This window comes from Lutra lutra, chromosome 11, assembly GCF_902655055.1.
Source record: "Lutra lutra chromosome 11, mLutLut1.2, whole genome shotgun sequence".
NCBI classification, from domain to species: domain Eukaryota; kingdom Metazoa; phylum Chordata; class Mammalia; order Carnivora; family Mustelidae; genus Lutra; species Lutra lutra.
The window spans coordinates 104,294,887-104,312,018 of record NC_062288.1 but is presented as its reverse complement, the minus strand read 5'-3'; the positions used below and the strand labels follow the sequence as shown (position 1 = coordinate 104,312,018).

Below are 17,132 nucleotides of genomic sequence, written 5' to 3'. Positions count from 1 at the left end.
GAGTTATTTTTACTAAAAGCTTCTGCAAACCCAAGTGAGAAACTCAGCTACTGAAAAGAAAAGTCTGTGTGTAGGACCGTGAGCAACATCCAGCCACATCCCGTAGGCAAGAGAGCCACCAAACCAAGATGCTCCAGAAGGACGAACGGCCGCAGCGCTCGAGGGGATAAGAAACCCCCGCGCCGTGGTGAAGGCCACGAGGACGAAGTCACGCCGTGTCCACGGACCAGAACGCGCCACGGCCGTCAGGAGGAGCAAGAGGGCTCTGAGCCGCTGGGACACCAGCCCCAGGAAAGACAAAGGCGTCTCTGAGTCATACACACGCTCAACGCATCTTCAGGGTCCGTGATTTGTAATGAAAACCTTCTAGAATACGGAGTGTGGGGAGAGATGGGGAGTTGCTCCACGGGCAAACGCGGACAAGGACAGGACAGGAGCCCCACCTCGCAGCGACGAGGACCGGGAACATGAGCGAACGAGACATTTACAAACCACTGGGAGGGTGAATTTCACATCACACGTCTGTCACCACATTTTTATTTTCTTAAATAAAAAGAAAACAAGGTGTACAAGAGGTATATACTTGGTTACTGTCCGGATTAAAACAAGAGTTTACACACAATCCATCTGCCTGCTCACAGTTCCCTCTGGAAAGAGAAACAACGAGCTGGTTAAACTGAGGAGGGCAGTTTCCTCTTGGAGGAGGGTCTGGGGACCAGAGCAGAGGGGAGAAGGCAACAGACTTCCAGCACCTTCTGACTTCTGCACTGCGTGCGTGTCACCTCGTCAAACCAGCTTAGCGACTGGCCAGCTGCCCCCTTCGGTTTCGACTTTAGCACCGCAAGTGAACAAAGCTCAAACGTAGTGTCACAAGAAAGTTTAATCACCATAATCAGAAGCAATATATTCCCTGGATGGGACAGAGAAGGCAATCTTAAAACACATGAGAGAAATAATGAAGTCATCCACAAAAGCAGGTTGTAATTAGGGACCTAAAAAATCACTCAACAACATCTGACTTTTGTTAACGTGTCCCCCGCACCGGACTGTTAGACCCATGAAGTGCCCAGCACACACTTCACACTGCAAATGGTAGTGTTTATTGCGACAGATTTCCTTTCTTTACCGCACAGGATCGGCGGCTGCAGAGTCCAGTGTATCGGCTACAGGGCCTCTCTCTTCCGGAACCTCCCATCAGTCTGAAGAATGGGCTTAGGAACTACCTACCCACTTCAAGGTTGTCGTGGAATGAGATAAAGGAGTTAACACACGCAAATACTTGGGAGGCGGGGAGCCTGGGCACAGGGCACGTAGTCAAGAAATTCAGCTGTGATTATCCATACATGCTATTCAGACCAGCAGAAATAACATACATTAACTAAAGAAATCTACACTGTTTTCTCACCTTGAACAGGAATCCCAGCACTTCAATAATAAGTTTATTTTTAAAAGGGGGGGGGGGCATTGGGGCACCTGGGCGGCTCAGTGAGTTAAAGCCTCTGCCTTCGGCTCGGGTCATGGTCTCAGGGTCCTGGGATTGAGCCCCACATCGGGCTCTCTGCTCAGCGGGGAGCCTGCTTCCCCCCCCCCCCCCCCCCGTCTCTCTGCCTGCCTCTCTGCCTACTTGGGATCTCTCTCTGTCAAAATATACTTAAAAAAAAAAATTTAAAAAGGGGGGGCACTTAAACTGCATAGAAGGGGAACAGTATCAGGAGAGAAAGGTTGAGAAGGTCTGGAGAGCACGGGCATAGGTGACACAGATCAGGGGGTGTTTCCTGCCCACGTGAAAGGAGTTCCCTACGTGACCTGCGGCAAAAGGTGAGCCTCCAGGAAGACACCACCAGCAGGGAGCAGGGAGTAGATTAACCCTGGCTCCCCAGATCTTCCCTGGGTTCAAGTTCAGTGTCAAATCACGTTCCAAATAACCCCAAATGGATGAAGACAGGGTATAAACATCAAAGGGAAATAGATTTACTACATGAAAATTTAAAGTTATAGATGCTCAAAAAATATAGCCCACAAAAGGAAAAAAATCAACTGAGAAAAACACACTCTGATGCCGACAAAAGCTTCCTGTTCTGCGCAAGAGCTCACAGAATAAACACAACACAGGACGTGCACACAACGGGATCTTACTCAGCCCTAAAAAGGAAGGATGTCCTGATACCTGCTACAGCATGGATGACCCCGGACGTCATGCTAAGAGATACACGCCAGTCACAGAAGGACAAATCCCATGTGAAGCCCCGTGCAGGAGGGCCCTGGAGTGGTCAGATTCACAGACACAGGAAGTAAAAGGATGGGTGCCAAGGCTGGGGGAGGGCACAGGGACACGTGTTTAATGGGGACAGCGTTTCAGCTTGGGAAGATGAAAAGTTCTGGACGTGACAGTGCTGATGGCTGCAAAACAGGGTGAATGTACTTCCTGCCCCCAAATCATACAATCAAAAATAGCTAAGATGATCAATTTTATAGTGTGTACATTTTATCACAAAAAACTTGGGAGATCATAGCAATAAGAGAAGCAACAAAACACTAAAATGCACAAGAGCGGAGCACATGAACCAGCAATTCACAGGAGGAAATACAGCCAGTACACCTGTGAGAAAATGAGCACGGTCCAAGTTCTCAAAAAATGCAAATTAGGGCGCCTGGGTGGCTCAGTGGGTTAAGCCTCTGCCTTCGGCTCAGGTCATGATCCCAGAATCCTGGGACCGAGTCCCGCATCGGGCTCTCTGCTCGGCTGGGAGCCTGTCTCCCTCTCTCTCTGTCTGCCTCTGCCTACTTGTGATCTCTCTCTGTCAAATAAATAAATAAAATCTTTAAAAAAAATGCAAATTAAAAACAAGTTGAATTTTTACTTCATCAAATAATCAAAAAAGGTATCAACCAATGCTGACAGGAGTACAGACAGAGTGGCCTCTGTATGCTGCGGACAGAGCCTGAGATGGTAAGCTAAAGACAAGTGTGGTGGTTTTTATTTGTTTATCTGACAGAGAACACAAAGGGAGAGGGAGAAGCAGACTCCCCGCTGAGCAGGAAGCCGGACACAGGGCTTGATCCCAGGACCCCGGGATCATGACCTGAGCTGAAGGCAGACACCCAACCGACTGAGCCACCCAGGTGCCCCAAGACTTGATATTAACACTTCTGGACCACGATATCAAACACTGGTAAGTTCTTTTTAGAGGAAAAATGCTCTAAATGTAGAAAGAGAAAATGTATGTGCAGATGTTTTGTTTCTAATAAAATCAAGAAATTGGAAACACAGTACACATCTAAAGAGACTAGAACAGCTCAACAGACAGGAAGGTCTACTGGACAACTGAGTGCAGGGCCGTTAGGACAGGAGCGACGGACACCACGCAAGAAGGGCCGGGGGAGGGCGGGGGACACAGTACTCAGTATGCGTCACTGAAACACATGAGAAGACAGCAGATGTTACTTAGTCCGCTTACTGTGACAGGACTGAGCAGAGTCCCAGAGACAGTCTCCGAATGTTCTGTCATACAGTTCTGGAACTGGAAAAAAGCCTTCCCCAGAGGGGCAAAGCCCTGGGTCACAGCCTGTGGGCGAAGGGCCACAGAAACGCCAAAGACAACACCCTGTCTCCCGAGTCCACGCCCGCCCGGAGAGACTCACCAGGAGCAGGAGAGCCAAAGCACAGGAGCAGCAGCACACCCCGACTGGGCCCTTCCCTCGCCCGCGGGCTCCTCAGAGCCCACGGCACTCTCCACACAGCTAGGATCCAGCCAGCGTTCTGCAAACAGCTCAATTCTTGTTTTGCCCCTGTCCTCACACATGCGGTCACATCATATGCAGTATCCACTCTCCCTTCTGCCATAGTGACACAGCACCCATCACTCACAGGAGGTGGGAGCAAGCCCTGAGGAAAAGCCTTTCCCCACGCTTCCTTGCGGACAGAGATGACCAAGTAAGTTCAGGCCAATAAGAAGCAAAAGCTGAGAGATTATGGCTCCTAGGAAAGCTCCTTATAAGGTTAGGACTTGCGGAGGAGACTTCTCGTCTCCTGGAATGCAGATGTGACGACCGGAGCTGCAAGCAGCCAACCTGTGTTCATGAGGCATCCTTCGAGTAGAAGCCATACGCTAGAGATACTAGAGCCCAGAGAGCTCCAATGACACCAGAGAACTGTCATTAACAGCACTGGCCTCCCTACTATTTCTATCGAAGAAAAATAAAACCCCTAACTTGTTTAATTGACTGTTTTCTATACTTTTATTACTTGCTGCCAAACAATTCACCACCTGTGAAGAAGTTACACTAAAATCTATATATTTCCACTTAAGGGAACGTTTATAGTATAATTAGGTTCTCCTGATTCCTGAATCAAATTCAGCATTATTAAGGGCAGTATCTTCAAAGGTTCTGAGCAACATAATCAAAAATCCATTTCTTCCTCAATCCTCCATTTCTTCTATTTCTTCTTCCTACCAGTAGCTGTTTCTTTAGGAGATTGAATTTATTTCTTTTTCTAAATATGGAACCCTTCACAAATTTGTGTGTCATCCTTCTACAGGGGCCATGCTAATCTTCTCTATTGTTCCCACAATTACTGTCTGTGCTGCCAAAGCGAACACACATCGATTTAAATAAAACTTTCCCAAACCATTATGTATAAGAAGACCTAAGGTGAAGTATCGAGTTTTTATTTTTTTAAATACTGAAGCATATGATTAAGATATCCCAGGAATGCAAGCAGCATAAACATTTTTGTTCGTAACAATGGTAAAATATCATCTGGTATTGATTCAGAAATGAATAATTAATCAGTACCATAAAAAACCAATCCATATTTCTGGATAAAGACAGCAAAATGAACACATGTACCTAATATTGCTCTACTCCCATATGCCTCTATAAAAGCAATAAAGAAACCTTTTTAAAAATATAAATCCTCAAGGAAGGAGAGGGGGAGAGGAGAGGACAATATACCAGAATATGGAAAGCACATGGCCAGTGGGAACTAACAGAGGGAACCTGAGGATGTGACACTCTGCCCTTGCCCTGGCTGGTGGCTACGGGACCGCACAGAGACAGTCTACATCTTTTACAGTCGGGACATACCACGTGCGATCGTTAGTTTTACGTGTCAACTTGGCTGGTCTAAGGGATGCCCAGAGAGCGGGTTACACGTGATTTCTGGGTGTGTTGTGAGGCTGCCTCTGGAGGAGATTAGCATCCAGTAGACTGAGTAAAGAGATCTGCTCTCACCAGTGTGCATGGCACCAGAACAGAACAAAAAGGCAGAGGATGGGAGATTCTCCCCTCGCCCCCGCCCTCAAGCAGGGACGGCCACCTGCCCTGCTCTCGGACGCCGGAGCTCCACATCCTCAGGCCTCTAGGACAGCATGTGCTACTCGCTTGTTCTCGCTTGATTCATTGTCAAAAAATCTGCAAATCTCTTCGGAAGTTATAACTCAATTTCTACTCGAAAGCACTGCCATTCCTTAAAATACATGATTCTATTTTGAACTCTGAGCAACTCAGTATTGAAGAAAAGAGTACAATTCCGGTTTGCTGTCTGCCCAATCCACAGGACCAATACGATGGGAGTCTCTGAAACTTCTCGAAAAATACGAGCTGTGCAGAGAGTCTCCTCGCCTGCATGTCTGGGCGACTGCTCACAGGAGTCAGAAGGAACAATCCTGTGAGCCCCGAGGGCCTACGGTTTAGGCCTCTGAGACTCTCGAACACCAATGAGCTCTTACTGATGGAGCAGTTCAGTCCATGTCTTCAATTAACTTCTAGGACTTGGCCATAAATCTGTATACTTGCTTTACTCCCCTTTAACTGTTCCATTAACTGATGATTAAGGGTATAAACCTGAAAGAAATTTACCATTCTCACCACTTCCTCAAGCCCCTCCTGCAATAAACAGACATGCAGAATTCAAAGCATAATGTGCATCACATAATATTGTCTTATCTTTAATAAACTTGACTTTTTTCCTCAACAATCATTACAGAGACTCATTTTGGGCCAACGGACTTCAGCTTTTCCATATCTGAACACGTCTGATTCCTTCCTGGCAAGTGGTTTTGCCTCACCGGCCCATATATGCCAGCTAAACTGGAAAAAAATTTCTTTCAGGAGAAACTTCCTGGGTGGCGATGTCCTGGGGGCCTCCTGCATGTGGCGTGAAGGGGAGAACTCCTGACCCAGTGAGCTGCGGCAGACAGAAGGAAGCAGCTGGCCACAGCGCCTGCTCCTAAAATCCTATCCAACAGGTAGTTACGTGATGGGCTAGAGGAGGAAAAATGCCACGTGTGGCAGGTGGGAACTTGCTTTGGCTCTCAAGGCAAAGCCATGCAGACACACGCGGTCAGTCTCCTGGCTTCTGCAGATCCGCAGCGTAGACACTTCCCAGTGGCCTGTAAAACACAGGACTCATCCTTGGCTGTTCCCGGTTGCGAAAATACGACCAGACGGAGGATCAGAGCACTTTCGAGGACTTGCTTTAATAGACATTAAATATATAGATTCCGCTAACTACCATACTAGCCTTAGAGTTAGCACATTTTAAGCCAGGTAATTCTAAAGAACACTCCATATTTAACATTAGGAAGAATTATATAATTGGATCTGGGACCATTTGACAATATACTTGGGTGGAAACAATCCAAAGCTAAATTATGTACGTTTTAATATGCAGCTTATGTTACATGCAATTGCTCTCTCTAAAGCAAGTGTTGTGAACATGTAATTAATTTTAACTTAAAAAGAACATTTCAGGGAAGGAAACACATAACGCTGAGTAGAACAACCAGAAAAGATTCCATAACCAAGAGACATTTCTCCTCATTTCTTTGTAATGTTTTATTTTATCTGAACAAGATCAATTAAATACGATAATCAGGGCCCATAACTCAGCTCAATTTTATTTTATAATGAGATTCAAACCCTGGGGCGCCTGGCTGGCTGAGATGGAAGAGCAGGAGACGCTTGATCTCAGGGGTCATGAGTTCAAGCCCCATGTTGGGTATAGAGATTACTTAAACAATAAGCTAAAAAAAAGAAAAAAATTTAAACCCTGGCAAAATAATATTTTGACTCAGTTTCCTCTGCTATAAAGAAAAATCACAGTCATCAAGTTACCTCAGGGGGCTATCAATGTACATAGTCCGTTTCCTACCCCAGGGCATTCCTCCCTCTGCCTTCCTTACAAATCGAGGCCTATTTGGTACTTCAGGTGCTCGCACTCCTGGGGCGGGTGAACAGCGATGGTCCCCTGCCCAGCCCCAGGGAAGAAATGTGATTAATCTATACCCATCGGGGTAATTCCATCCCCCTTGCTGGAGAGCGGGGACAGATGGGACACATCTACTGGGAAGGCTCCCAGGAAAGGGACACTTCATTCTTACAAAGCGCTTCTACCTCTGAGGTGGTAAGGCGGGGGTGGGGGGTGTGGCGGGGGGAATGGGCGGCCACCCTGGGGCCAGCAGGGAACCAGCACAGGAGGCCACACTAGAGCCCGAGGTGAGCAGCCCAGGAACCGCCCAGCTCTGGCCTCCCTGTTCTGAGAGAAAATGAGCCCCTTTAATTTGAGACATTTTTGTGGAGCCTCCTGTTACTTGCCCAAAAAGCATCCCGATTCATACAAATAGATTTAACAAGAATTAAAAACTCTCCAGAGAAGAATATCTTGATTTTAAAGTCTAAGTAATCTGGAAAAAAAGACCCACAATCCACATTAACTGGGAATTTTGAGGGACGCAGCGCCCCGGGCGGCAGGCACTCACCATCAGGAAGTAGTGATCTTCAGGCTCGGCTCGAAGATACTTAAAAATCACTTGTTCCATGAACCTTTCCATAAGATCCCAGTCTTCGATTATCCCGTGTCTTATCGGCCACTGTGGCAAGAGAAACCGAAACACGCCCAGCTTCAGTTCACGACAGTGACACGAAGAGCCCCATGAGGCCGGCCCAGGGCAGACCGGGTGGGTGGGGGTACGGCCCCCTGCACGTGCCTGGTGCTGACTTGGGCCCAGAAACAACATGCACCCCCCCACCCCCCAGAGAGGCTCCCACTGCGTTCAAGTGACCCGCACCCACGGCTAAGCACTAAGAACCATCTCAACAACGGGCAAAGGACGGAAAAGCACAGACGAGCCCCAGTTCCATTCAGTCTGGAGCATTTTTTTTTCCTAGAACAAATGTCTACTTAATTTTCGTCCTTTTTTTTAGTAATCAATCTGTAACTGCCCATCCCTGACAGGCTAATCAATCAATTGCACAGCAGCAGACCCCGCTCCCGCGGGTAACCCAGCGAGGCTGTGGCAGTTCTGCCTTCCAGAGTTTTGTGAATTCACTTGATGTTCCACATCAAAAATATCCCACCCAAGAACAAAAAAACCTTCTTTTTAAACATAAGAATAAAAATAGACCCATAACTCCTAAGTACAATTTCCAGATAATCTCATTTTGTGTTACTCATTCCACTGCTCCGCTCTTGGCTACACACTGAAAGCAGCAAATTCCTCTCGGGAGCTCACCTTCGTGGCATACGTGGGCTTATCTATGGCCTCGTCCCCTATGAAAAAGTCCAGGTCATCGACTCCCCTCAACACCCTCCTTTGGGCTTGGTCAACTACCTTTGCTGACTCTCTGATGGCAATACCTTAAAAAGAAAAAAAAAAAAAAAGCACGAAGATTTACATCACGATTCACATTTATTTGAATGAACAAGAAAGGCTACTATAATCCCCATATATGTACAAGTACATTTTCAATGTTAGGGCTTTGAGACGTTCACAAAAAGGCACCATCGATGAGTACCTAAAACACAGAAACAAGTTTTCCGTCCCAGCATTCTTTCCAGAAGGGCACAAAGGAACTTCACTGATCTGCTGCTAATCAGACAAAAACTACATCACTAAATCTCTCAGTTTCATCTAGAAAAATCCCTTGAGATAGTAAATGAAATGCCCATGGAGTACAGTATATATCAATAGGTTCCAAATTTTAAAATACAATATAGAAGTAGACAAGGTTACTAATACAATACAAAAGAGAAAACTAAAAAATAATACCTATACACTCTCAAGTCATCTTACTAAAACTCTGCTACAGATTTAAAACATTTATTTTTAATCTTATTATAGAAAAACAACTGACTTCATTAAAAGGAAAAATAAGGAAATTGCTGGCTAAATCCATCATGAAAAGTACAATAATCAAATAGGTATTTTATGTAAAAAAATATCAATGGCTTCATGATCTATTATTTTAAAAAGAGGTTAACCTTGGTATTTGGGAGTATACTTAGAAGTAAATAATCAAACAGGACTTCACTCCAAAATCTAACATCTAATGAAATGTGGAAGCTTCCCAAAGATTCAATTTCCCATTTAAACTCCTAAGTCTCGGGCGCCTGGGTGGCTCAGATGGTTAAGTGTCAACCTTTAGCTCGGGTCATGATTCTGCGGTCCTGGGATCGAGTCCCGCATCACTCCCTGCTCCTCAGGGAGGCTGCTTCTCCCTCTGCCTCTCTCTCTCTGTTTCTCATGAATAAATAACTAAAATCTTTAAATAAATAAATAAATTATTTTTATAATAATTTATTATTATTATTAGGGTGACCTAAGCCTTGGTCACCCTCTGAGCTCCCATTAATTCATCTTCATAAATTTACTCCAAAACAAATTAGTAAACATGTAAAATTATTTTTAAAGCAGATTATCTGAAATCCCCAATTTATTACAAATGAAGAATGGCAACAAAGCTACACAAGTGAATTTGAATCCTTTTTTTCAGAAAGGCATCTCTTGCAGTCACAGGGGGAAGAGGTGAAAAGGGAAACGTCCAGGACAGAAACCACTCTGCCCACCTCCTTTCCTCACTCCAACTCACTGCCACGTTTAGACTCAAAGCTTTCAAGTTACAAAACGTGGCACAAATCCAAGCAACAGGATTTCTGCAGGTCTGAACAAGCAGGTGTGGTGAGGACACGCCGGGGACAGAGCCTAAGGAGCGTGTCCAAGTCGGAGGCGGTGAGCAGGTCCAGAGCCCTGAGGCTGATAACAGGGCAGAAAGGTCTGGTGGGTCCTAACTGGCTGAGACGATCTGTAGAAACAAATAAAACCACCTCTGAAGACTGACCACGCCACACACAGACAGACTCCCACCAGATCACCTGACGCCCACGTCATGAACAGGAAGGGCCCCTGGCAAGATGGCTTACAGGAGACCACATGGTCCTCACAGTGCGTGCCACAGTGACAGAGTCTATCCTCTGGGCAAGTTCAAACTAAATTATGCATGAATTTAGAATTAAACTGCCAAATTAAAATAAAAAATTGTGAAGAGACAAGGGCAAAAAGGTTCTGCAACTCACGGCATCATTCAAGTTTACCAAGAATTTGGGGGCAACATATTATGCAAAAGAAAAATTACCACCTTGCACAGAGAAAAATGCCAAACTTACTGAGGAGACATTTCCACACTCAAAAATCTTAACGAAAACAAAGTAAATCTTAGCCCTCCCAAAAAGGTAATCAAAATACTCAGGCCCTAAATCATAGCAGATCTATGTTTTTGTGGCCATCAGAAATAAGAAAAAAAAAAATTTAAACCATAAAGTATACTTCTTTTAACTATTATTAACCATTATTATAATAAGAAGCAACTGAATCCATGAAACAGATTAAAGGTATATAAAGCTTATAGTCAAAATCTTTTGTTTGTGCCTGTGAAGAGTTTTAAGATGTGGTCCACACAGTCCTTCGGAACATGACAAAGAAATGTGTCTGAGAATCGCTATCCAAGACTGTCTGTGAGTATCCACAGATCATATGACATAGCCCCGAGTAAGGATCCGTGTCGCCCGACCACGATCTCCAGGCCCCCACAACATACAGTCTCAGACCCTGACTTGGGTGTAAGCAGAGAAGACCCAGACAAGAAAAGGACAATGAATATAACTGGCAATGGTGTCCACACTGACACACTCCAACTGCTTCCAGGGAGGAGGCATCTCCACACCACGGTGCATCATGAAGCCATGAAAAAGAATAAAGCAGGTCTTCACATACAAATCTAAAAGGATCACTAAGACGTAGCATCATGAGAAAAAACACGAGGTGGGGGGGGCACTTGGGTGGCTCAGTGAGTTAAAGCCTCTGTCTTCTGCTCAGGTCATGATCCCAGGGTCCTGGGATCGAGCCCCACATTGGGCTGTCTGCTCAGCGGGGAGCCTGCTTTCCCCTCTCTCTCTCTCTGCTTCCCTCTCTGCCTACTTGTGATATCTGTCTGTCAAATAAATAAGTAAAATCTTGAAAAAAAAAAAAAAAAACACAAGGTGTTAAAGAGTGGACGTGGCAAAATGCCACCAGGGGTTTGAAAATAGATGCTGCATGTGTTTGCTGGTATGTGCAGGATACCTCAGGAAGGACTTATAAGAAACCAAAAATGACAGCTGTCCTCTAAGAGGGGAAGTAAGTGGGAGATGTTACTTTTCACCATGTATCTCCTTATACCATTTAATTTCCATGGCATATGAATATATTATCTACAAAACTAATTAAACTTGGAATTTCCTATTGCTCTTACTGAGTACAGCCAAGACCCCTGGACCTTCCAGACTAAAGAAACGGGCCGAAAGCTGAAGAGCAGGCAGACTGGCTGGAACCGCAGGAGCCCAGGAACAACACACCAGTGAGTTTCTGGGTCTTCTTTTCGTCTCCTATGGCCCAGATTGGGTGCTAGAGAAGCTCGCAACCCAGAAACACCAATGAGCTCAAAACAAAAAAGGTATCTCCAAAAAAAAAAACGCCTGCTATCTCCAGCCAAAGAGGATAAAAGGGGCAGTCTGAAAAGATAATGAAAAAACAAAACAAACAAAAACAAAACAAACAGAAGAAACTTCTAAACAATACCTGTTTGACTCCAGTCAAACAGCATGGGAAACCCCCACCACCACCACCACCACCACCACCACAGTGCAGATGCCCTGGGGGTAAGCCGGCGTTCCACCCCACCCAGCAGAATCAATCCATCTGCCTGCTTCCAACGCTGGGGTTTCGTCAGAGGAGGCCTAGTAGAAAATCAGGACTTCCACCATCACCAGCAGTAACAAGGTGCCCCTGTCCCTCCCAGCCAGGATATCACCTGTTGAGACCTAGTATGAAGGCTGAACTCCCACCCTCAATGAGCAGGCACACCCAACCAAGTGTCAACAAAGGCCAAGAGGAGACACTGAATTTCAATCCCAAACCGGCATTAACAAGGGGCATCCCCGCTTTCCTTGCTGGAGCAATATCAGAAGTAACCTGCCAAAACATCAGATTTAAACAAGATCCAGAATCTCAGAATATAGTATCTAAAATGTCCAGGTTTCAATAAAAATAATCTCTCACCATAGCAAGAACCAAAAACATCTCAAATGAAATGAGAAAAGACAACCAACAGGTGCCAACACCAAGAAGACATGGATAACAGAAATATTAAACAAGACTTTAGGAGCCAGCTTACAGTACCTCAGTGAGCAATTACAAACACACCTGAAGCAATGGAAGATACAAGAAAGTCTCAGCAAAGAAACACAAAGTGAAAGCAAAGATAGAATACATACAAAACCACACGGAATTTTGGAACTAAGAAACATCTTACCTGTAATAAAAACCTCAGTGGATGAATTCAGCAGAAAAGGACAGAGGAAAGAATCACTGATCTCGAAGACAGAACAATAGCAATTACCCAATCTGAACAACAAAGAAAAGACTACAAAGCAAATGAACTGGGCTTCAGGGACACATAGGATATATAATAAAAGCACTAACATGCCTGCATTCCAAGTCCCAGAAGGAGAGCAGAGAGGAGGTGGGGCTGGAAAAGTATTCAAAGAAATAATGGCTAAAAATCTGCCAAATTTGACTAAAAAAGAAATAAGCCTACAGATTCAACCCTGAACAAACCCCAAACAGAATAAACCCAAAGAAATCCATGCCAAGACATGTTACAGCCAAAATTCTAAAAAATGAAGACCAAAGAAGAAATTCTGAAAGCCTCCAACAAATTTTCATCAGAAATCAGGGCACCCAGAAAGAAATGGTATATTTTTCAAGAACTAAGAGAACTGTCCACTCAGAATTCTTTCAGAAAAAAATCCCTCAAAAAAGCAGAGCAGGGGCGCCTGGGTGGCTCAGTGAGTTAAAGCCTCTGCCTCCGGCTCGGGTCATGATCTCAGGGTTCTGGGATCAAGCCCCACATCAGGCTCTCTGCTCAGCTGGGAGCCTGCTTCCCCCTCTCTCTCTGCCTGCCTCTCTGCCTCCTTGTGATCTCTCTCTCTCTGTCAAATAAATAAATAAAATCTTTAAAAAAAAAAATTTTTTTTTAAAAGCAGAGCAAATCAAGACCTTCTTAGACAAACAAAACCTAACAGGATTTTGTCACCAGCATACCTACTCTAAAAGAATGGCTCGAGAAAGTTCTCTACACAGGGAGGAAATGATAAAAAGAATCTTGGAACATCAGGAGGGAAGAAAAATGGAAAGAGCAAAAATAAGCATAATTACTTTCCTTCTTCTCTTGAGTTTTTCTAAATTATGTTTGGCAGTTAAAGCAAAAATTGTAACACTGATGTCCTTCTCAATGTATGTTATACTAGAAATGCAGGAAGGTAAAGAGACCTTGCACTCAGACTGGTAAGGTGTTGCCATCAATAGAATAAGAAAAGTTAGGTATAGATGATTTAATAGCTACACCAACCACTTAAAAAGTTACACAAAGAGATGCACTCAAAAAAAAAAAACAAAAACAAAAACAACAACAACATATAAATCAAAAAGAATTATAAAAATGTTGAAATAATCCCCAAACTTAGGTGAAACAAAAAACAGAACAAACAGAAAAAGGACTAATCAATAATTACAATAAATATAAGTGGTCTAACTACATCAATTAAAAGACAGATATTAGCCGAGTATATTTAAAAAACCCAACTTCATTCTATGCTGTCTATAAAAAACTCTCTTCGAATGTAAAGATATATGTAGGTTAAAAGCAGAAGGACAGAAAAAGATATCCACACAAATGTTAATCAAAAAAAGCATGAGTGGCTATACTGTGATCAGATAAAGTAAATTTTATAGCAAAGAGAATATAGAGAACATTAAAAAAAGAAAGGGTGAGTCCATCAAGAAGACATGGCAATCTTAAATGTGCACTTAACAAAGACAGAAATGTAAAATATACGAGACAAAACCTGATGGGATAAACAGACGAACCCACAATTATAGTTCTGGACCTCAATACCTCTCTCTGAACAACTGATAGAACAAGGACAGAAGAACTCAACAATACCATCAACCTACAGGAACTAAGCAACATATACAAGAACACTTCACCCAATGAGAACAGAATATACACTGTTTACAAGTGCCTGTCAAACCAAAATAAACCTTATACTGGACCATAAAAGAAACCTTAATAATTTTTCAAGAATTAAAGACATACAGCGATGCCTGGGTGGCTCAGTTGTTTGAGTGTCTGCCTTCAGTTCAGGTCATGACCCCAGAGCCCTGGAGTCAAACCCCATGTCAGGCTCCCTGCTCAGTGGGGAGTCTGCTTCTACCTCTCCATCTGCCTACCATTCCCCCTGCCTGTTTTCTCTCTCTCTCTCTCTCTGCCAAATAAATAAATTCTTTTTTTTTTAATTTTTAAAAATTAAGTCATACAGAGTATGGTTTCTGACTATAATGGAATAAACTCAAAAATCAGTAAAAAAACATAGAAAATCCCCCCAAACAACTAGAAATTAAACCACATAGTTCTAAATGAGTCAAAGAGAAAATCTCAGGGAAACCAAAAACTACATGAAAGACATGGAAATGAAAATATAAAATATCAAAATGTGTTTTTGATATTTTGATATTGCCACAGCAAAAGCAGTGCTAAATGGGAAAATTTAAACACTAAATGCCTACAACAGAAAAGAGAAAAAGTCTCAAATCAATCATCTAAGTTTGCACCTTAAGAACCCAGAAAAAGAAGAGCAAAATAAATCCAAAACAAGAAAAAGGAAAGATACATGGATAAGAGCAAAAATCAATAAAATTTAAAATAGAAAAATAGAGAAAACCCAATGAATCCAAAAGTTGGTGTATCAAAAGTTAAGTCTTTTGCTCTGCAGAAGACCTTGGGAAGAAGACAGAAAGAGAAACCACACAATGGGAGAAATTATTTGCAAACCATATATCCAACAAAGGACTCCTATCTGGTACATATAGAGATCTTTCAAAACCTCACAGTAAAATTATAATCAATCCAATTAGAAAATGGGCAAAAGACATGAAGAGACATTTAATGGAAGAGGATACTCAGAAAATAAGTACATGGAAAGATGTTCGACGCCACTGGTCATTAGGGAAATGAAGATTAGGACCATGATGAGATCTCACCACATACTTATGAGAACAGCTGAAATAAAAAATTGTGACAAAACCAAAGGCTGGCAAGGATGCAGTGAAGCTGGCTCTCTCACACACAGCTGGTGGAAATGAAAAATTATACAGCCACTCTGGGAAAAACATTGGCAGTTTCTTAATAATACTAAACATAAATCTGCCATACAATGCACCAACTGCACTGCACGGTATCTATCTAGAGAAATGAAAATTTATGTCCACACAAAAACCTATACACAATTTTTTTGCACACAACTTTCAGAGCAGCTTTATTTGTAATAGTTAAAAAGTAGAAATAACCAAGATGTCCCTCAGTAGATGAATGTTTAAATAAACTGTGGTATATCCATGCCCCAGAATACTACTCAGATAAGAAAAGACACAATCTATCGATACATGGATCTCAAGGCACTATGCCAAGTGAAAAAGCCAATCTCAAAAGGACATATACCATATGATTCCAGCTACAAAACATTCTCAAAGGGGTGCCTGGGTGGCTCAGTGGGTTAAGCCTCTGCCTTCAGCTCAGGCCATGATCCCAGGGTCCTGGGATCCAGCCCCGCATCAGGCTCTCTGCTCAGCAGGGAGCCTGCTTCCCCCCACTCCCCCTCCCGCCTGCCTCTCTGCCTGATCTCTGTCTGTTAAATAAATAAATAAAACCTTTTTTAAAAATTCTCAAAAAAACAAAATCGAGGAGATAGAAACATTAGTAGATGCCAAAGGTTAGGAATGGTGGAGGGGAAGGGAGGTAAGCATAATTATAAAGAGACAGCCCAGGAGAGGTTGTTGTGGTGGTGTGACAGCTGCGTAGCTTGACTGCAGGATGATTACAGGAATCTACAAATGGAATAAATGAACAGAAATCCACACACATTGCGCTTGTGTCCAGCTCCTGGACTTAATGCTGTGTTGTAATCACATAAGCTATAGTCTACGATGAAACACAGACCTCTCCAAACTATAGTTTACACTGCTTGTGAATCTATAATTATTTCAAATTATTCAAAATAACATATTTGAAGACAAATAAAATATAGTTTGCAAATCATTTAAACAAATTAAAATCCAAAACCCCTCAGTTACCTGTAAGTTAACAAAACTTACAAGATTAAACTTAATAGGGGCGCCTGGGTGGCTCAGTTGGTTAAGCAGCTGCCTTCGGCTCAGGTCATGATCCCAGCATCCTGGGATCGAGTCCCACATCGGGCTCCTTGCTTGTCAGGGAGCCTGCTTCTCCCTCTGCCTCTGCCTGCCACTCTGTCTGCCTGTGCTCACTCTCGCTTCTCTCTCTATGACAAATAAATAAATAAAATCTTTAAAAAAAAAAAAATAAAAAATAAAAATAAAAAAATAAAAAAAAAAGATTAAACTTAATAAAGAAAAATATAAAAGTTCTGCAGGTAAAAAAAGAAAAAAATTACATGGGTACAGAATAAGAGAAACTAGAAGAGAGGCACCTGGGTGGCTCAGTCATTAAGCTTCTGCCTTTAGCTCAGGTCATGATCCCAAGGTCCTGGGATCAAGCCCCACAACGGGCTTCATAGTAGGCGGGAAGCCTGCTTCTTCCTCTCCCATTACCCTTGCTTGTGTTCCCTCTCTCGCTGTCTCTGTCAAAAAATAAGTAAAATCTTTAAAAATAAATGAGAGTATCCAGAAGAGACAGATTATTTTCCCAATGCCAAAAAGTCATCTGAGGGTAATCTAAGG

The 17,132-nt window shown here is 43.3% G+C and overlaps 1 protein-coding gene and 1 non-coding gene across 5 annotated transcripts in view; both read right to left on the bottom strand.

The window, feature by feature from the left end:
- Positions 1 to 17,132, bottom strand: part of ACTR3B (actin related protein 3B) — a 71,319-nt gene that overhangs the window by 27,634 nt on the left and 26,553 nt on the right. For 3 of the 4 annotated variants that reach the window (XM_047694704.1, XM_047694705.1, XM_047694707.1), the window contains 2 exons: positions 8,517 to 8,641; positions 7,764 to 7,874 (listed from right to left, as the gene is read on the bottom strand). The exons of the other annotated variant lie outside the window; for it this stretch is intronic. In XM_047694704.1, coding sequence (XP_047550660.1) covers positions 7,764 to 7,874; positions 8,517 to 8,641 — 236 coding nt within the window. The remainder of the gene's footprint in view (positions 1 to 7,763; positions 7,875 to 8,516; positions 8,642 to 17,132) is intronic. 4 annotated transcript variants of the gene reach the window in all.
- Positions 4,496 to 4,601, bottom strand: LOC125081514 (U6 spliceosomal RNA). Its single transcript, XR_007121717.1, has one exon. It is a non-coding gene; the product is annotated as a U6 spliceosomal RNA (small nuclear RNA).